General features: G+C 42.5%; 1 protein-coding gene across 6 annotated transcripts in view; it reads left to right on the plus strand.

Annotated features, from left to right (window-relative positions):
* Positions 1-20068, plus strand: part of LOC139415143 (adhesion G protein-coupled receptor G6) — a 55036-nt gene extending 34968 nt beyond the window's left edge. For 2 of the 6 annotated variants that reach the window (XM_071163004.1, XM_071163003.1), the window contains exons 6-25: positions 2522-2610; positions 2785-2837; positions 2966-3004; positions 3218-3360; positions 3669-3780; positions 4368-4456; positions 4757-4958; positions 5197-5362; positions 6561-6707; positions 6916-7032; positions 8176-8221; positions 8315-8421; positions 8532-8659; positions 8828-9096; positions 9271-9373; positions 11214-11497; positions 11833-11934; positions 12385-12540; positions 12826-12863; positions 17688-20068. In XM_071163004.1, coding sequence (XP_071019105.1) covers positions 2522-2610; positions 2785-2837; positions 2966-3004; positions 3218-3360; positions 3669-3780; positions 4368-4456; positions 4757-4958; positions 5197-5362; positions 6561-6707; positions 6916-7032; positions 8176-8221; positions 8315-8421; positions 8532-8659; positions 8828-9096; positions 9271-9373; positions 11214-11497; positions 11833-11934; positions 12385-12540; positions 12826-12842 — 2369 coding nt within the window. In that variant the 3' untranslated portion in view covers positions 12843-12863; positions 17688-20068. Of the gene's footprint in view, positions 1-2521; positions 2611-2784; positions 2838-2965; positions 3005-3217; positions 3361-3668; positions 3781-4367; positions 4457-4756; positions 4959-5196; positions 5363-6560; positions 6708-6915; positions 7033-8175; positions 8222-8314; positions 8422-8531; positions 8660-8827; positions 9097-9270; positions 9374-11213; positions 11516-11832; positions 11935-12384; positions 12541-12825; positions 12864-13630; positions 13696-17687 lie in introns of all 6 variants that reach the window. The other 4 variants (XM_071163001.1, XM_071163000.1, XR_011634943.1 and 1 more) reach the window with 3 other exon arrangements.
* The last annotated feature ends 1919 nt before the right edge of the window (positions 20069-21987 follow it).

Raw genomic sequence — 21987 nt, forward strand, 5'->3', positions numbered from 1 at the left:
TGGTTGGACATGATTTGGAAAAGTACACACCTGTCTATATAAGGTCCCTCAGTTGACAGTGCATGTCAGAGCAAAAACCAAGCCATGAGAAGAAGGAAGAAGGAATTGTCCGTAGAGCTCCGAGACAGAATTTTGTCGAGGCACAGATCTGGAGAAGGGTACCAAAACATTTTCTGCAACATTGAAGGTCCCCAAGAACACAGTGGCCTCCATCATTCTTAAATGGAAAAGGTTTGGAACCACCAAGACTCTTCCTAGAGCTGGCCACCCGGCCAAACTGAGCAATCGGGTGAGAAGGGCCTTGGTCAGGGAGGTGACCAAGAACCTGATGGTCACTCTGACAGAGCTCCAGAGTTCCTATGTGGAGATGGAAGAACATTCCAGAAGGACAATCATCTCTGTAGCACTCCACCAATCAGGCCTTTATGGTAGAGTGGCCAGACCATGAGAAACAAGACTCTCTGGTCTGATGAAACCAAGATTTAACTATTTGGCCTGAATGCCAAGCATCACGTCTGGAGGAAACCTGGCACTATCCCTACGGTGAAGTATGGTGGTGGCATTATCATGCTGTGGGGATGTTTTTCAGCGGCAGGGACTGGGAAACTAGTCAGGATCGAGGCAAAGATGAACGGAGCAAAGTACAGAGAGATCCTTGATGAAAACCTGCTCCAGAGTGCTCAGGGCCACACATGAGTGGCATCGGGACAAGTCTCTAAATGTCCCTGAGTGGCCCAGCCAGAGCCCGGACTTGAACCCGATCTCTGGAGAGACCTGAAAATAGTTGTGAGTGCAACACTCCCCATCCAACCTGACAGAGTTTGAGAGGATCTGCAGAGAAGAATGGGAGAAACTCTCAAAATACAGGTGTGCCAAGCTTGTAGCGTCATACCCAAGAAGACTCGAGGCTGTAATCATTGCCAAAGGTGCTTCAACAAAGTACTGAGGAAAGGGTCTGAATACTTATGTTAATGTGATATTTCCAATTTCTAGAAACCAGTTTTTGCTTTGTCATTATAGGGTATTGTATGTCGATTGATGAGGGGAAAAAATAATTTAATACATTTTAGAATAAGGCTGTAACCTAACAAAATGTGGAAAAAGTCAAGAGGTCTGAATACTTTCCGAAGCACTATATGTAGAAACATAAAGGTAGAGAGCCTCTTTCGCTGAATTTTAGCTGTCAGAGCAGCTTACCGATCACTGCAGCTGTATACAGCCCATCTGTAAATAGCCCATCCAACCAACTACCTACCTCATCTCCGTTTTTGTTTTTCTGATCTTTTGCACACCAGTATTTTCTACTTTCACATTCTCATCTGCACATGTATCACTCCAGTGTAAATTGCTAAATTGTAATTACTTTGCCACTATTGGCCAATTTATTGCCTTACCTCCTTACTTCATTTTGCACACACTGTACACAGATGTTTCTATTGTGTTATTGTTTGTTTATCCCATGTGTAACTCTGTGTTGTTGTTTTTGTCTCACTGCTTTGCTTTATCTTGGCCAGGTCGCAGTTGTAAATGAGAACTTGTTCTCAACTGGCCTACCTGGTTAAATAAGGCTGAATAAAAAAATCTCTGCTTTGAATGCTACTGTAGTAGTGGTGGGATGAGGTTGACATAGGAAAACTGGTGGAAATTAGGCGTCCTATTGGAGGAGGTTGATGACTGAGGTTGTGTTGTGATTTTGGACGGGCCGTAGAACAGTAACATTGGCGTGTACTGTAGGTGACAAATCACTGAACTCTAGAATGGCCTCTTCTCTGCTGATGGGGCCCAGCTCTCATCTTGTGATTTCAAGTTTTTAATAATACATGTTTTTTGGGAGACTTCCAATACTGTTATCATTTGATTTTAGAGCAAATAACTGCTCCTCTAAATGTAATCTGTTACTGCTCTACGATAGAAAATCGATGAAAAAAAGAACACTATTGATCAACAAAGATATATATATATATATATCTTTTGAATACTTCAGAACTTTCTGAGGTGACCTATCTACCGAATCTCTAATTACTGGAGTCTCCGAAGAAAAGTTTTGATATGGATTAGAAACAGCATTGTACTGTACTGAGATCAGCAGTAACAACAGAAGAGGCTTGGGAGCCATCTTGTGATGGCTGTGAGGCATAGCAGCAGATCAACAACACGGTCAAACAGAGTGATGTACTACACGGTACATGCTCTCATTTACAATCAATCATTTGGACACTGAATACAGATCAGTCATATAATGGCATGTACTATATCTATTAGTTCTATTTTGATTACTGTCGTCTAGGATGATAACAGAGTATTTTAATTTAGCCTCTTCCTTATGAAAAACCCCCCATGTTTTTTATTCCGTGGAGGACCAGCTTGTCAACATCATTTGTCGTATGAAATTGGATTTTACTTAACTCAATTGTGTCTCAACCCTTGCACTCCTGCTATGCAGCATAGACACGTGTTCCATCGAGAGTTGTAAAATGAACTGCGTCAAATATAGATTGATGTGTTTTCTTTTCAATTGCAGAGGGTCTTTTCTACAGGATCTCCTTTCTTGTCCGTGACAAGGAGGCCGACGTAAGAGAGTCTGATGTTGAGAAATCTGTTGCACAATGGGTAAGGCTTCTGGTCATGTTCAATTCATCTAGTATCAAATCATCAATAGAATACAAGATGAACTGAATTCATTCCATTTACATTTAGCAGACGCTCTTATAGTGCATTACAATTAGTGCAGTCATCTTAAGATGGCTATGTGAGAACTTCACTGTTTTACTGGTTCATTTACAGCTCAATCAAACATTCCAAAACTGGACACACATGGTCTATGTCGCTAATGTCAGGTAAGCAATTAGATCTTTGTGCCATCCTAAAATGCAGCTCCATGTCCATTCTATGTAGTTTTCTTTAGAGCTGTATTACAGATCAATAATGTTGATCGCCCTCCATTTCCTTTTTATCTTGTTCCCAGTGTCCAGCCTTGCAGTGACTTACAGCTAGAGAGTAAAAGGTAACGACAATATTTAATATGGTATGGTAGGTAGGGAGTTGTTCCTGACCACATCACGTGACTCGGGAAAACTCTGTGCCTTTACAACCCTAATCCTAAAAGAAGAATGGTAATTCACTAGGTCTGCCTTTCCATGTGAATTAAGTATCCTGCTACTCTTCTTCCCTCTTCATTCTTCCCCACCCGTCCTCCTCTTCCTTCTCCACCCTCCAGATACACCTGCCGGGCCCTGCTGGTCTACAAGACCACCACCAACGTGACCCTGGGAGAAGCTGCCATCTCCACCAGGATGGGCCGAAGCGGCACCAGCATCAGCAACAGACTGGAGCTAGACACTGTCGCCGTGCAGTCTGTCGGTAGGACATGATCTCACCCAGACCCATTTAAATCACTTCAATGCCTCCCTTCTTACTGCAGGAAGTGACTGGGGCAGCGATCCTCGCCAAGATCACAAAAACATGACCCTCACATAGCCCAGAGAAAGAACCCAATTTCACAGCGCACGGTTACACATCGACTCTAAAGCACCTCCTAATTAGATTAGGTTTGAAATGTGAATGCCTCGAAGGTTTCTGAACATCTTATTGTAGTCATTGGATCTTAATATATTGCTGGTGTGCAGTGTTAAAAATGTTCTTGCTGCATGCTTTTCTCTGTCATTCAGAGAACTGCACGGGGGAAACTCCCCTCCATTACATCTGGCCAGAGAGCAGACCAATGGTCACTCAGTACATCCCCTGTTTCCCCAACAAAGACCAGACTGCATCCAGAACATGGTGAGACTGACACATTCACTGTATCAAAGGATGTCCTATCTTTATACAAACAATTAGCAAGTTCATTTTTATTTCCAGGAATATTACATCACCCATTTCCAGGGATATCCGTGGGATATCAATGGGATGTCAATGGGATATCAATGGGATATCAATGGGATATCAATGGGATATCAATGGGATGTCAATGGGATATCAATGGGATATCAATGGGATGTCAATGGGATATCAATGGGATGTCAATGGGATATCAGTGGGATATCAATGGGATGTCAATGGGATATCAATGGGATATCAATGGGATATCAATGGGATATCAATGGGATGTCAATGGGATATCAATGGGATATCAATGGGATGTCAATGGGATATCAATGGGATGTCAATGGGATATCAGTGGGATATCAATGGGATGTCAATGGGATATCAATGGGATGTCAATGGGATATCAATGGGATATCAGTCTGCTTTTAAAAGATCTAAGAACTTGACATTGCTGATATTCTGACAATGAACGCATTCATTTGTTGAGGTAATTTATCTTTCCTCAAAATACCAGATTGCATTCTGTGTTTGTTTATCCCCAGTGTGATCAGCCCCCTGAATTACACAACGTTTTGGTGCGCCCCAGACCTCAGGAATTGCATTGCTATCGATAACATCAAAGTGTCAGCAGGTAGGCCACAGACATCTTCACGCTCTCTCAAATCACTTTAATGACTCCACAGCAGATGAAATCAAAACGGCTGCCCGAATGAATACTTGAGATGTATTTGATCTCAACACACTGCTCTTAGAGACATAGAGGGACAGAGATGCCCACTGAGATGCAATTTTAGAGATAAAACGTGTGTAAACGCCCTCACCGTGGCAGACAGTGGGCAGTCATCAGACAGCTGATAATACGTGTCTATTGACAGCCCAAGGAGAGCTCTCTAGTTGTTTATCCGTCTCCCTTCTAACTGTCTCCAAACAGAGAATGCTGCCGAAGTCGCCGTCCAACTTGATAACATCACCAACAACGAGCTCTCCGCAGACGAGGTGTTCAAGGTGGTGGGAAAGGTTAAGGAGCTGGTCAAAGTGGCCAAGATCAACACCCATCTGGCCAAAACCGTAGTTAGCATCCTCTCTAACGTGATGACCAGCTCCATGTCAGCCCTGGTTACATCCTCAGCGTGGTAAGATACTCCTCTCTGCTCCCATTGCGATTGTCTTTCCTCTCCTCAGAACCCACTTCTTACTGACTGTCCAGCATGCTGGGAGGGATACATACATGAGTGATGACTATATCTCGCAGGTAGATCTACTGTATAGGGTCTGTGTGGTCTCTTTGTACCAAAGTACCAAAGTACTGTGATACACTAGTGAAAGTCCATTTTTGTGATAACCCCTAAATGTCTCTCTATCTATGTGTAGCACATTGAAGACGGTGGATGAGCTGGTTCAGAAGATAGAGTTTGATGGGCCTACAGAAAACATAACCTCTAAAAATCTGGCTCTGGGAATTTCAGCCCTCAACTACAGCAATTTCAATGGGACCTCCTTCAGTGCCTTCATACACCCCAACTCCACAGACCTCCAGGTACTCACTAAACAGTTAGGGTCAGTGTTATACACAAGAGTTATAGAGATTAGTATTATCTGCTGCACTGTACTGTATTATGATAATGAACTCATTCCACATAGGTAAAACATGTTTTTTTCTGTTACCACCCAGTTGATGATATTTGATTCCTACTATATATATATGTCTCTGCTGTGCACAAAGCTCATAACATCCATACCTGGCAGTTGTTGTTTCATTCACAGTCAATGTGCCCTGAGAGTCAATAGGGGTTGTTATGCCCCACCACTACTCCTACTGTGTGTGTGAGCCAGTCAGGCAGTCCACCAGTCAGCCAGTCCACCAGTCCACCAGTCCACCAGTCAGCCAGTCCACCAGTCAGCCAGTCCAACAGTCAGCCAGTCCAACAGTCAGCCAGTCCACCAGTCAGCCAGTCAGCCAGTCCACCAGTCAGCCAGTCCACCAGTCAGACAGTCCACCAGTCAGCCAGTCCACCAGTCAGCCAGTCCACCAGTCAGCCAGTCAACCAGTCAGCCAGTCCACCAGTCAGCCAGTCAACCAGTCAGGCAGTCAACCAGTCAACCAGTCAGCCAGTCAACCAGTCAGCCGGGGTTTCCAGGAAAGCCTTCCTGTGGAAACTCTCGTTCAGTGTTAAAGGTGACTCACAACCCATCAGACCTGTTGAGTCCATGTAACATAAATGGGAGGATGTATATTTGTTTAAGTAATTAACAGTATTTTCTGTACATTCATAACCTTGTGCTGCACATGGAGTCCTGTTATTCAGAATTATGCAAGGATCAGCTGACTAACTAGCAAGCCGAGTCCACCACAGCCTTCCCTCTCTCTTGATTTCCTGTGTTGTCACTTTGGTTCACGTGTTTTACCCTATGCCTTTGCCTTACGTGTCAATGCTGTGTCAATGCTGTGCTAATGCTGTGCTGGTGCTGTGCTGTGCCAGCAGAAAGGGCACACTTTAATCATACTCCACCACATGTTGTGGATCATGTAAAAATGTGACAAGACACGTGTGGTGGCATGTCAGGGCACGGGGACGCCAGAGGTTTGGAAAGGACCTCCAGATGGTACAGCAGGGGACTTGTTATATAATCAGCATATTAGTCAGCAGGCACCTGTCTACATTGGCAAGTCAAGTACTGTCACATAGGATTGTCTATTGTAAAGCCAATGGTCTAACTAGATTCTCTGCCACCAGATTGCCTTTAAGTCGGGTCAGCTGAACCCCCTGGCTCAGGTCACACTGCCAGCTACACTGCTCAACAACCTGACCCGGACCAATGCTGAGATTGCTGCTGTCTCCAGGATCAACTTCATGTTCTTCCGCAAAACAGGACTATTCCAGGTTTATACGTCTTTTAGATGGAATGTGTCTGATTTAGTGTGTCCTTTCAGCATATAACAGTATGTTTTCATTTCGCACGCATCCATTTCATGGATGGTGACTCATGTGTCTGGTATGTAAATCTATAGTTATGAGTGACATGTCCAGGTTTATAGCTCTTTTTCATGCAACTCAACAAATTTGGTGTGTTTTCTTTGATCATTCTCAGGATAAACAGGACGAGCTATCTCTTAACAGCTATGTTGTGGCCAGCAGTGTGGGCAATTACTCCATCAGTAACCTGCAGGATCCCGTGGAGATTGAGATAGCACACCTGAACTACCAGGTAGTCTACCTGCTGTCCTCACCTCTACTCTCCTCACCTCTGTTCTCCTCACCTCACCTCTGCTCTCCTCTCCTCACCTCACCTCACCCGTCCTCTCCTCTCCTCTGCTCTCCTCACCTCTGTTCTCCTCACCTCTCCTCACCTCTGCTCTCCTCACCTCACCTCTGCTCTCCTCTCCTCACCTCTGCTCTCCTCGCCTCGCCTCTACTCGGTTCTCCTCACCTCTCCTCTGTTCACCTCACCTCTGCTCTGCTCTCCTCACCTCTCCTCACCTCTCCTCTCTTCTGTTCACCTCACCTCACCTCTGCTCTGCTCTCCTCACCTCTGTTCTCCTCTCCTCACCTCACCTCACATCTCCTCTCCTCTCATCACCTCTGCTCTCCTCACCTCTGTTCTCCTCACCTCTCCTCACCTCTGTTCTCCTCACCTCTGTTCTCCTCACCTCTCCTCTCCTCACCTCACCTCACCTCTCCTCTCCTCACCTCACCTCACCTCTGCTCTCCTCCCCTCACCTCTGCTCTCCTCTCCTTACCTCTGTTCTCCTCACCTCTCCTCACCTCACCTCTGTTCTCCTCACCTCTCCTCTCCTCACCTCACCTCACCTCTCCTCTCCTCACCTCACCTCACCTCTGCTCTCCTCCCCTCACCTCTGCTCTCCTCTCCTCACCTCGGTTCTCCTCACCTCTCCTCTCCTCTGTTCTCCTCTGTTCTCCTCACCTCTCCTCTGCTCTTCTCTGCTCTCCTCACCTCACCTCTGTTCACCTCTCCTCTCCTCACCTCTCCTCTGCTCTCCTCTCCTCTGCTCTCCTCTGCTCTCCTCTCCTCTGCTCTCCTCTGCTCTCCTCTCCTCTTCTCTTCTCTTCTCTCCTCTCCTCTCCTCTCCTCTCCTCTCCTCTCCTCTCTATATGCTCTGTTCCTCCTCTGTTTCTTCTTTGTTTTCTCCCTCGCTTATTTTTTTCCTCCTCTTATTTTGATAATAAACTCATTCCACATAGGTCAAAGAAATCATTTCTGTTACCACCCAGTTGATGATATTTGATTCCTGATGGTACTTCCTCAGTTAAAGTAGTAGTACAATACAAATTGCCACCTGGAACGTCTGCCTGTTGTCAGACGGTGATTAAGTGTGTCGGTGTCTTTCAGACAAAACCAAAGCCAACCTGCATGTTCTGGGATTTCACCATGAAGAGTAAGTCTGAACAAAATATTTGAATTGTATTTTAAAGATAAGATATGTCTCCAAATACAATTGTAGAATGTACTGTATCTTTGTTTCCACAAGACGGTACAGGTGGCTGGAACAGTAAAGGCTGCAGGGTTAGTCCCATGTCCAATAGAAACAAGACTATCTGCCTCTGTGATCACCTCACACACTTTGGCATCCTAATGGTAAGACTAATACAATCATGTAAATGTAACTCTGAATCATTTAAAACAGTAGTGTTTCCTTGTATAAAATGGGCTAGTGTGTCTAAGATGTTTTTGTATTCTCTGTGAAGGATATCTCTGGATCCGCTGCACAGATTGATGAGAAAAACACCAAGATTCTCACTTTCATCACCTACATCGGATGTGGCATATCGGCCATCTTCTCTGCTGCAACACTTCTGACTTATATTGCCTTTGAGTGAGTGTGTTTCCATCCATATTACATGTGACTAGGAAATACTCCTATAACTAGTCTTCTGAATCTACGTCACCTGGACTCTTGGTCCTAGTCATTGGCCATGATATTATAAGAAAGACAACCAGAGCTGTAGTCGTCACAGTGTTATTCAGTGTATGTCTTGTACAGGAAGTTACGTCGTGACTACCCCTCTAAGATCCTGATGAACCTGAGCACGTCGCTGCTGTTCCTCAACATGGTGTTCCTGTTGGATGGCTGGCTGGCTTCCTTCGATGTGGAGGGCCTGTGTGTAGCCGTGGCCGTCTTCCTCCACTTCTTCCTGCTCACATCCTTCACCTGGATGGGCCTCGAGTCCATCCACATGTACATCGCCCTGGTCAAAGTCTTCAACACCTACATCCGGAGGTACATCCTCAAGTTCTGCATCGTCGGCTGGGGTAAGTGTCACTAAAGTTGGATGAACTAATTGTTATACAGTATGCTGTATGTGTCATATTCTTGCTTCCTATTGAAATGCATGGTAGCATGAATTATCTACGCTCCACACGGCATTTTCACATTTGTTTGGATCGTGGTGTACCTGAATTGTTATTACCATGTCTCACTTCCAGGTCTGCCTGCTGCGATAGTGGCCATAGTGGTAGCTTTTGACAAAAACTCCTATGGGAAAATGCAGTATGGAATGGGGGAGACTGCACAAGGCTCTTCTGAATTGTAAGTCCTGCATCAAGCTCAATGAGATAGGATAGAAAACATAACATAAGGTACAGTGCCTTGCGAAAGTATTCGGCCCCCTTGAACTTTGCGACCTTTTGCCACATTTCAGGCTTCAAACATAAAGATATAAAACTGTATTTTTTTGTGAAGAATCAACAACAAGTGGGACACAATCATAAGGTGGAACGACATTTATTGGATATTTCAAACTTTTTTAACAAATCAAAAACTGAAAAATTGGGCGTGCAAAATTATTCAGCCCCTTTACTTTCAGTGCAGCAAACTCTCTCCAGAAGTTCAGTGAGGATCTCTGAATGATCCAATGTTGACCTAAATGACTAATGATGATAAATACAATCCACCTGTGTGTAATCAAGTCTCCGTATAAATGCACCTGCACTGTGATAGTCTCAGAGGTCCGTTAAAAGCGCAGAGAGCAACATGAAGAACAAGGAACACACCAGGCAGGTCCGAGATACTGTTGTGAAGAAGTTTAAAGCCGGATTTGGATACAAAAAGATTTCCCAAGCTTTAAACATCCCAAGGAGCACTGTGCAAGCGATAATATTGAAATGGAAGGAGTATCAGACCACTGCAAATCTACCAAGACCTGGCCGTCCCTCTAAACTTTCAGCTCATACAAGGAGAAGACTGATCAGAGATGCAGCCAAGAGGCCCATGATCACTCTGGATGAACTGCAGAGATCTACAGCTGAGGTGGGAGACTCTGTCCATAGGACAACAATCAGTCGTATATTGCACAAATCTGGCCTTGATGGAAGAGTGGCAAGAAGAAAGCCATTTCTTAAAGATATCCATAAAAAGTGTCGTTTAAAGTTTGCCACAAGCCACCTGGGAGACACACCAAACATGTGGAAGAAGGTGCTCTGGTCAGATGAAACCAAAATTGAACTTTTTGGCAACAATGCAAAACGTTATGTTTGGCGTAAAAGCAACACAGCATCCCCACTGTCAAACATGGTGGTGGCAGCATCATGGTTTGGGCCTGCTTTTCTTCAGCAGGGACAGGGAAGATGGTTAAAATTGATGGGAAGATGGATGGAGCCAAATACAGGACCATTCTGGAAGAAAACCTGATGGAGTCTGCAAAAGACCTGAGACTGGGACGGAGATTTGTCTTCCAACAAGACAATGATCCAAAACATAAAGCAAAATCTACAGTGGAATGGTTCAAAAATAAACATATCCAGGTGTTAGAATGGCCAAGTCAAAGTCCAGACTTGAATCCAATCGAGAATCTGTGGAAAGAACTGAAAACTGCTGTTCACAAATGCTCTCCATCCAACCTCACTGAGCTCGAGCTGTTTTGCAAGGAGGAATGGGAAAAAATTTCAGTCTCTCGATGTGCAAAACTGATAGAGACATACCCCAAGCGACTTACAGCTGTAATCGCAGCAAAAGGTGGCGCTACAAAGTATTAACTTAAGGGGGCTGAATAATTTTGCACGCCCAATTTTTCAGTTTTTGATTTGTTAAAAAAGTTTGAAATATCCAATAAATGTCGTTCCACTTCATGATTGTGTCCCACTTGTTGTTGATTCTTCACAAAAAAATACAGTTTTATATCTTTATGTTTGAAGCCTGAAATGTGGCAAAAGGTCGCAAAGTTCAAGGGGGCCGAATACTTTCGCAAGGCACTGTATGTAGATGGAGTCTGAGTAATCCAAGTGTATGTTTCCCATATGGGAGTCATAGGACCAGGACTAATGTATGTATACAGTACATTATATAGATCCAGCCTCCCAGCTAAAACATTTCAGTTAACCTATTGCATCCAATATTACTAATCCTACCCCCCCCCCCTCCCTCCTTCCAGCTGTTGGATCCGGAGCCAGGTGGTGTTCTATGTGACGTGTGTGGGCTACTTCTCTGTCCTCTTCCTCCTGAACGTGGCCATGTTCATCGTGGTTATGATCCAGATCTGCGGTCGCAACGGGAAGCGTAGCAACCACACTCTGCGTGAGGAGATGCTGAGGAACCTGAGGAGCGTCATCAGTCTCACCTTCCTCCTGGGCATGACCTGGGGCTTCGCCTTCTTCGCCTGGGGACCCGTCAACCTGGCCTTCATGTACCTCTTCTCCATCTTCAACTCACTGCAGGGTACAGGGCCTCCCTATGGTGCGCTGTGCACCCTAAAGATAATACACAGTAGTGTTGGTTACTAATTAAGGATATGTGAATGTTTGTAGTTTTGTGTGTGTATTTTTTTTAAATTAATATTTTACAAAGCAGGTCTGTATTGTATTATATGTTAAGAATTATAAGTAGTTTCCTCACTGTCATGTCATGTACTATTTGTTCCACCAGAGGGCTCCTTAGTACAACACCTGGTAGCTGAAAGCCGAACCAACCCAAACTCTCTGTTGTTTGTCATCTCTGTCATCTTCGTTGTTATTTAACAGCTTTTTCCTTTATTGTCCTTCTCTGGCCAACAGGTTTATTCATCTTCATATTCCACTGTGCACTGAAGGAGAATGTCCAGAAACAGTGGAGGAGATACTTGTGTTTTGGCAGATTCCGCCTGTCAGACAACTCAGGTAAAGATCTGACAGGAAACAGACAAGAAATAGACTCTTCTTGCTCTCAGGAAAAATATCTGGCCTGATATTCAGAACTGTTATCATACTACCATCATATCAGGCTTTAGATGAGAGGAGGGAAATTACTGTACTTGTATATTGCTAATAAAAGTCAGATGTGATTATGTGATAAAGACAAGATAATATTATTTGATTTAATATTGTCCAATGTTAATAGAATTCCTATTGAAATGAAAGTCCTGTGAAACTCCTGTGCAGCAAGTTAGACTCCAGATTTCCAAAGTAACAAAGAACCGTGGTTATAAAACCTGAGAAGTCTTAGATTTATAGGCAATCAAATAAACAGAAACTCCATAAAACCCTGCCCTAATAAAATGTCACTTCACTCTTTATATGATTTTTTTCTCCCAAATAAGCATTTGTGAAATGTGTCTTGTTGAATGGCAGACTGGAGCAAGACAGCCACTAACAACACCAAGAAGGCCTGCTCGGACACCGTGAGGAAGTCCCTGTCCTCCAGCTCTTTTGTCTCCAGTACAGCAAACTGGACTTCCAAGGCCAAAGCAACTCTAAACCCCTTTGCAAAGCGCAGCAGGAATGCAGGTAAGACACTATGGGAGGGTCTAATATTGAGCCACACAGCCGTTTGTCTACTTTCAGTTGGTCTTTTTCATTGACCCACATTTCATTTATACCAAAGTTTACATTTTGTAGTTATGAAAAGAAGAAGGATACTTTACTTAACTCTGGACACTTTTCCTTTCTCCTCTATTTCTATTAGCTGGACTGTGTGAAACATTTATTTTCTTGCTTTTCTGTTTACAATATGTCATTCCTGGGCTACGTGGTGGCTGATCTCCTGTATGTATTTATGTTTGTGGTGTGTAGATGTAGCCCACCAATAGCACGAAGGAGAACCTCCTGAGGTAAACTGAACTGCATCAAAGCCAGCCTGACTCCATGCTTTCTTACAGTGTGATGTAATGTTGTGTTATTGACCTTTCACCTTTAGAACACGAAGGCCTGGATTCAACCTAACAGCTGTTGGTTGCACTTATCCTTAACACTGGTGTGTCTAACAGAACGATGCAGCATTTAATAGTTTGAAATATAAATATTGTGTGACATCTTGGATTTAACACAACATGTTGAGGATAAAAATTGGCATGTGTGCATTTGGTTTCGATGCAAAATGCTACCTTTGATAGTTAGATTGAATCCAGATTGAATGGTGACATGAAGACTCTGGAACACAAGGAGCTCTATTCTGCCATTGTTCTCTCTAAAGTCATTGTAAAACATCTCAAGATTTTAATCAGACATAACATGCTATAACAACATTGATGTTTAATTTGGTTCTGTATAAATACAGATGTAGTTACATTTGACTGATTTGACCAATGAGAGAGTTTGGCAGGTGAGCTCCTTTGCCTTCTCAGCGGTTCTGGATGTCTCTCTCTCATACCACACTAATTCTGCTCCACTAGGATGCCTCTGTTTTCTGCTAGCAGCAATGATACCACAGTAAACACACAGCTTGCATTTGTAGCATTCCACTGTCACATGGGAAATTGTAGTTTGTGTGTGTGCATCCCTGACCCACGGAATGGAATGAAGATCACCGTCACGCACTGTACAACCAAATGCACAATTCAAGCATGATGTTTGTGCGTTATTACCTGCTTATACACAGACCCTGTGATGATTCGATGGTGAAGTACCTTGGCTTCCTGATATTTAGCACATGTTTCAAATCTGGTATGTACCCAATGTACTCAGACACTCTAGAATAGCCAGTGAGGGACCGCCACTATTATAGTACATATGGAAATGTTAATGATGAAAGTACAGTATGCAACGTGTTACAACATGTTCTTATCATTCGGGTCTCCATTTCACAGAGATCTCAGATCATGTAAAAGGTCATTTGTCAGCATCCACATGCGTAGATACTCTCACTATTATTTGCCTCGCTGAGCTAGGCCACGGCTTCGAGAGAGAACCATTCATGTTAGGCTGCAGTGTGTTCTCCTATTGCTTCCAGATGTGTTAGTGAGATAATCTGTAATTGCCATATGATGTTGTCATATTGGACTGATCCAACGATTAATGGCATCCCCCAGCTAATGGACTAATTTAGTCTGACAACGTTTAAAACAGTGGGTGTCACAGCCTGAGAAACAAAGGCCATCATGCACACTGCCAACAAAAGGTGGCCTCCAATAACCCTACTTGACATAGCAGCTCATGGATTTAGCAGAATATACATATTGATTAATTGTGTACACACTTTAAAGGCCCAATGCAGTCATTTTTTTAAAATCACAATATCATATCATTTCTAGGTAACAATTAAGTGGGGCAGCAGGTAGCCTAGTGGTTAGAGTGTTGGGCCAGTAACCGAAAGGTTTGAATCCTTGAGCTGACAAGGTAAAAATCTATTGTTCTGCCCCGGTAGGCTGTCAATGTAAATAAGAATGTGTTCTTAACTGACTTGCTTAGTTAAATAAAGGTTAAATAACAAAAAAATGTAAAGTACCTTACTGTAATAGTTTTCCATAAAAATTGACAAAAACTATTTCTCAAGCTAGAATTTTGCTAGGGCTGTCTGGGAGTGGTCTGAGTGAGGAGGGAAAACTTAAACCGAGCTGTTGTTGGCAGATAGGTTTGGAACGCTCTTTGTTATTGGTCTGGTCTATTAGTGGGCTCCTGAGTGGCGCAGCGGTCTAAGGCATTGCATCTCAGTGCTAGAGGCATCACTACAGACCCTGGTTCAATTCCAGGCTTTATCACAGGCCGTGATTGGGAGTCCCAGAGGGCACACAGTTGGCCCAGCATCGCCCGGGTTAGGATTTGGCTGTGGTAGGCTGTCATTGTAAATAAGAGGTAAAATAAATATTAACCAATTTGCCACCTGGTGATGTCACCAGGCAGGCCGAAACTACCGCCCATGCAAACAGGCTGATTAGAAGGTCTCGTGTAGATTGTATTTTCAACCAGCAACTATCAGGAAATAACACAAATAAAATTGGTCACACTTTAACAGTGTTAGTTTCATCAGCTGTTGTACAATATGATACAAAACACATGACTGCACTGGGCCTTTAACGATGATACAAAACACATGACTGCACTGGGCCTTTAACGATGACCTTATGTTACTTTAGGATGGACACGTGCAATAGAGTGAGCAGTAATGACTCTATGAGACATGTTGGTTTGGTGAAAGATCAAAGTAAGGATGACATTTAATGAATAGCCAGTGATTAATATGTGACAGTGATTATAGCTGTTTATCTCTTGAACTGAAAGCAGACTAATATAGTCACACAGTGCATTCAGAAGGTATTCAGACCCCTTCCTTTTTTCCACATTGTGTTATGTTACAGCCTTATTCTAAAATGTATTAAATAAAAAAAATCCTCCTTAATCTACACACAATACCCAATAATGACAAAGCAAAAACATTTTTTTTTAAATTTTTGCAACTCTAAAAAACAGAAATACCTTATTTGCATAACTATTCAGACCCTTTGCTATGAGACTCGAAATTGAGCTCAGGTGCATCCTGTTTCCATTGATCGTTCTACAACTTGATTGGAGTCCACCTGTGGTAAATTCAATTGATTGGACATGATTTGGAAAGGCTCACAACTGTCTATATAAGGCTAAACCCAAGCCATGAGGTTAAAGGAATTGTCCGTAGAGCTGAGAGACAGGATTGTGTCGAGGCACAGATGTGGGGAAGGGTAGCAAAACATTTATGCAGAATTGAAGGTCCCCAAGAGCGCAGTGGAATCCATCATAAATGGAAGAAGTTTGGAACCAGCAAGACTCTTCCTAGACCTGGCCGCCCCGGTCAAACTGAGCAATCGGGGGAGAAGGGCCTTGGTCAGGGAGGTGACCAAGAATCCGATGGTCAGTCTGACAGAGGTCCAGAGATGTGACAGTTTCCCAGAAGGACAACCATCTCTACAGCACTCCACCAACCAGGCCTTTATGGTAGAGTGGCCAGACAGAAGCCATTCCTCCAGTAAAAGGCACATGACTGCCCGCTTGGATTTTTCCAAAAGACACATAAAGACTCGCAGACCATGAGAAACAAGATTCTCTGAAACCAATATTGAACACAATATTGAACATATTTGGCCTGAATTCCAATAATATGTGACAGTGATTATAGCTCTTTCTCTCTCGAACTGAAAGCAGACATATATAGTCATACAGTGCATTCAGAAAGTATTAAAATTAAGACCCCTTCCCCTTTTCCACACGTCTGTAGGAAACCTGGCATCATCCCTACAGTGAATCATGGTGGTAGCAGCATCATGCTGTGGGGATGTTTTTCAGCGGCATGGACTGGGATCTAGTCAGGATCGAGGGAAAGATGGATGGAGCAAAGTACAGAGAGATCCTTGATGAAAACCTGCTCCAGAGCGCTCAGGACCTCAGACTGGGGTGAAGGTTCACCTTCCAACAGGACAATGACCCTAAGCACACAGCCAAGACAACGCAAGAGTTGCTTCGGGACAAGTCTCTGAATGTCCTTGAGTGGCCCAGCCAGAGCCCGAACTTGAACCCGATCGAACATCTCTGGAGAGACCTGAAAAAAGCTGTGTAGCCACGCTCCCCATCCAACCTGACAGAGTTTGAGAGGATCTGCAGAGAAGAATGGGAGAAACTCCCGAAATACAGGTGTGCCAAGCTTGTAGCGTCATACCCAAGAAGACTTGAGGGTGTAATCATTGCCAAAGGTGCTTCAACAAAGTACTGAGGAAAGGGTCTGAATACTTATGTTAATGTGATATTTCAGTTTATTTTATACATTTGCTAAAAATCTAAAAACCTGGTATTTTGTGTAGATTAATGAGGGGGGAAAACTATTTAATCCATTTTAGAATAAGGCTGTAATGTAACAAAATGTGGAAAAAGTCAAAGGGTCTGAATACTTTCCGAATGCACTGTATGTTTCTACTCTCGATAAGTCAAAATTGTTAGTCGCGCTTTTTCCCATACATGGTGAGTTGACAGTCTGGTGAGGAGGCAGCCAGATGTTCTGTCACTGAAGATGCCAAAGTATTTGCATTGCAAAGCCTGTGTTATTCCTGAGTTGACCCACTCAAATAATTGAGTTTTGATGGATGTTTTTGCCTTGACATTATCAAATGGAAAAGACCAACCAAAATATTTTATCACTTGGCAAACAAAACAAGAATAAGACAAAAACAGATGAAAACGGTTCAAACATTTTGGCAAGATACACAGAGTTATGCATAGTTGTCCGTTGTGGTAGAATTTGAAGGTTGTTTGAATGTGCATGCGTGTATAGGAATGATTTCCACAAGAATGCACAGATGCATGTGAACTTTTGCTCAGAAAATATTGGGACTCAATTTAAACAGTAACTAGACATAAACCTAAACCTCAAACATTTTTCAAGATTAAGAAACAAGCTGTTTTACACAGAAAACACAGGCGAATCATCTTGGCAAAGCCTATGCATTAGAATTGTTTAAAATGAGTGCCACATATTCAACCTACAATCATATATACACAATCATATATAGATTTATATCTACATTGTGTATGTGCTTAGTGGTGTGTTTTTCACTTTGCTTATTTGTCAATTGTCTGGAGCCATTCGTTTTGTGTCATTGTGAGTTTAAGGGAAAAAAACAAAAATGTGCACTGCACAAAGATCCTTGTGTTCTTTCTGAACCATGACCTTGTCTCTCCTTCATATTTAACAGGTAAAGGTTACGCCAACCAGACCAATGCTAAAACTGTCTCCTCGGAGGGTGAGGCCTCCTCCTCCATCATCCCCGTGCACCAGGTCATTGACAAGGTCAAAGGTTACTGCTCGGTGCGCTCCGACAACTTCTACAAGAACATTATCATGTCGGACAGCTTCAGCCACAGCACCAAGTTCTAGACCTCCCAGCACTTCAACTCTTCTTCCTCCTCCTCCTGCTGCTGCTAGCCCCTAACCCTTGGTGATCTCCCCAGTCCACAATGTCACCCCAGGGTTATAGCCTCCAGAGCAGCAGGACGGTAGCTAGTAGTATGAATATGTGTATACTGTATAATATTTGACTCAATCAGCTGGTCCAGTCAGTACTGAAAAGAGAAATGGGGAAATGTATAGTTCTATAGAAAAGAAACGGGAGAAGCAGAGAATGGAGTTTGCAATGTACATACTGTGATGCTAATCTTCAACTGGCTATGTGTTGTGTAAATATTGATGGTATATCTGATATGCCCCCGTATAATTGCTTCTCAGTTGGTGTTGCACATGCCTAGGATTCTCAGCAGGGTCACCATTCCTGTACAGAAATGTCATCCATTTTAGCTGTTCCGTTCTCATTATGCCGTCTGTAGAACTCCAGTATGGGCAGCAATGAAGGAAAAAGGTCAAATCTGGACTAAATGCTCAGGCATAGGCCTATATTTCAAACCCAAAGACTAACATGACAGAGTTTTTAAAAGCTGCAGCATTGTCAATGTGTGTTGAAAATGGATCAAGTTTAGGTGTAGTTCTAATTTGTAGTTGTCTATTTGTGAATCTTGTGTGTGCTTTTTTTGCTGGAAAGCAATGTTATGCTCCTTTACAGTGTCTTACATGAGGATGTTTTGCATAAAGTGCTTACTTTATCTTGGTCAACCAACCATCATCATCATCAACACAATGATGAGATGATTTGGCATGTATATTTTTGAAACATTAAGCTTCAGATGCTCTACTACTGAATAACATATGCAGAAAGGAATGTATAGAATGGTCCATTAATTTCTACTTCATTTTGGTAACTTGATCTGTGATCTGTGTGTCAAGTGTAATTTCTCTGACTGTTCTATGGATAGAGGTTACCAAACCCCAGCCATTAAACCTGGATATGGTAAGGTAGGCCTAGATTCAATCCGTATCGCGGGAGATCCGCACTATAGCTCGAATGAAATTTCAAGGCAATGTTTCGGCATTCACAGATGTAAACACAGCATATGTTGGTGCATTGGGAAATTTCCTTTACGTTTTACTTGCGCTAAAACGTTTATCTTCTGCAATACGGATTGGATCCAGCTCATAGTTTCATAAACATTCCACATTGAATAATTTCACAATAGAGCAACTCACAGCACAACGTATAATACAGGACTGATTGAAAAGGGACTACAAACACTGACATTATTTGTTCATCCAAGTTAATGCCAACATTTGTAAGCAGCTAAATGTTAATCTTCTCTTCATTGTTGCTTTACTTCACTTAGTCTTATTTTCCCACCAATAGGGGAACGGAATATATTGCATTGTGTTAAATGTTGCTGTGTGAGCTATTGTTTTGTGTTTGTGAAGCGATGGAACAATCTTGTTATTTTACTGTATCGTTATATTTATTTCTATAGAGCTTTTTACATTTGTTGTTCATCTTGGATAGATAGATTTGGAGAGATGCAGCTTGGTGGCAAAACAAAGCATTGATCTTGACCTGGGCAGGCGAACAGGGACAGTTATATTTTGGAAGCAGTCAGAGCTCTCAATTGTTATTTTCCAGCATCAAGAAAATAATTGAAACATCGCTAACAAATTCCCTCGGGCCGAATTTGTTATGATAGAAACCTTGCTTGGAAAGGTTATCTCGTGTTGAACGTATTTAGGGTCTTCAATTCAAGATTGTGTGGGGAGGGATTATAAAGTGGTTTGAGCTAATACGACGGAGTTCTCAGCTTTACTATGAATTAGATCACGACTGCTCTGCCATCTTTATATATATTTGCATAAAATATTCCAAATGATCCTCTAGGTTATATCTTATCTAGTTCTATCAATGCAGAGGGAATCCAGACATGATTTGTTTCTGATTCAGTTGTACATGTCTCTATTCATTTAATAGGGACACAGAGCTATAAAATCACTATGGCTACATCCAAACCAACACTGTACCTTAGACGTATCACTCTGATGAATATGGCTGATCTGGCTCTATACAAAAACATTTTCCAGACCCTGTTGTTTGTTTTTCCACAACTCCTGACAATAATATATTTTCATGAAGCTGTCTCTATGTCTCAACAGCATTTGACGAGTTGTGTCTCACCAATAAAGGGAATGAAAAGTAGCTAATTCTATTAATCATAACCCTGATATTTGTCATGTCAAGTTCTATGTACCAGATGAGTTTGCTGTAAGACATAACGGTTACGACTGTTTAATTCATTCTCAATTTACACTTACTGACTGTTCTTCTCTGCACAGTTGCCAAGTCTTCGCAATGTGGTTTACTCAGAATATCCAATATGTGGTTGGGTGCATATGTGCTGGGAAGAGGTTGATATTCTAGTCATGCTTGCTGCCAGAAGTCAAAGAGGGAAACATAAGGTTTCAAACCATTTTTCACACTCAAACATTGAAATGATATGGTTTCCCCTTCTTGACTTCGGGAACTGTGTTTTAATGCCTCATAATCTGGGAAGCCACGGTGGTCCAGTCTTAGAGAGATGTGATGCCTCATCCCTGCCAACATTCACATTTCTATTGTTGACAAACTACACTGTCATCATAACTGACCTGACAATTTTGACCAGAAGAGTTCAGGCTTCCCACCATTCTTGCTACATCTGCCTCTCACAAATGTAGATACCTCTGTATTGTATTACATCAGATTGACAGACCATAGCATTTACACACTATACCGTTTACATAATCTCATAAGAAAGCAGAGTCATCCTAAATATTTTATACTATCCTATTTACAGTACATGTGGTATTGATGCTTGTACAAAAGCTGAAGAACATACGCTCATCCAGGTGCTTTCCGCAACTCATGGAAAACATTAAGGAAAAAGCTGCACACTGCTGCTCATGCTCCCAGGTGATTTTATTTATAACAACGTTTCGACCTTCCGGCACCCTTGATGCTTGTTGTCCCTCAGACTTTTGTGTAGAGACGTACTTCACAGAAAAGGATATTACTAGCATCATCAAATGCATCGATGTGGCGGTCACGAAATTTCGTCAGCGGGTGATTGTCAAGAGAATAACTCGTAATTAGCCGTTAATCAACATAAACACATATAGCGTCTCCAGGCTCCCACACATATCCTACAAGCCATTTTCAAAAGTAGAATACATCCATGTAATATAGCCTACACATTCACAACAAATTCATTATTTATTTTAGACAGGCCTAAAAAAGAAGGATATGAAGCAAATGTTTTCTATTTCAGAAGAACAATAATAGCATTGTCCCGGCGTCAAAAGAAGTAGACCAAAGTGCAGCGTGGTCAGCGTACATTTTCATTTTTACTTAAAATGTCGCCAACAAAACCAGAAACGAAAAACAACCATGAAGCTTACAGGGCTATAGTGCCACTAACAAAGTTAACTACCCACACTGAAGGATGGGAAAAAGGGCTACCTAAGTACGATTCCCAAACAGAGACAACGATAGACAGCTGTCCCTGATTGAGAACCATACCCGGCCAAAACATAGAAATAAAGAAACATAGAAAACAAAACATAGAATGCCCACCCCACATCACACCCTGACCTAACCAAATAGAGAAATAGAACGCCCCCCCCCCCAAAAAAAAGTACAAAAGTCTATATATTCTAGTCTGTGCAATAAATAAATATTCCAAACATAGTCTGGGACAGCTGTGGGATGCGATAGATCCCAAATTAATACAACCACTAGCATGTTCCATTAGCGGAATACACCATTATCGAAAGTGACCGCAAATGCAATTATGCATGTAATGCTTTTATTATAAAGGTGCGTTTTTATGGTGAAAATTATCTTCTCCAATTCATGCTAACTGATGTTGTCGGTGTCATGTGTTGATAGGCGGTTGATGCGTCAGGTCTGCTCTCAGCAGATGTGTGTCTGTCTGGTCCGGGGTAACGGGTCAGGTAAGGTAACATGACCCCAGCGATAACCTCTCAGGATGTAAACAGACTTATTCTCGATAACATGGCTCAGATCCTTGCATAACAACAGGTGGATCAGAGAAAGACAACTTCTGGAGAGATATTGAAACTGCTCATAACCTGTA

The sequence above is a fragment of the Oncorhynchus clarkii genome, chromosome 8 (genome assembly GCF_045791955.1).
Source record: "Oncorhynchus clarkii lewisi isolate Uvic-CL-2024 chromosome 8, UVic_Ocla_1.0, whole genome shotgun sequence".
Classification (NCBI taxonomy): Eukaryota; Metazoa; Chordata; class Actinopteri; order Salmoniformes; family Salmonidae; genus Oncorhynchus; species Oncorhynchus clarkii.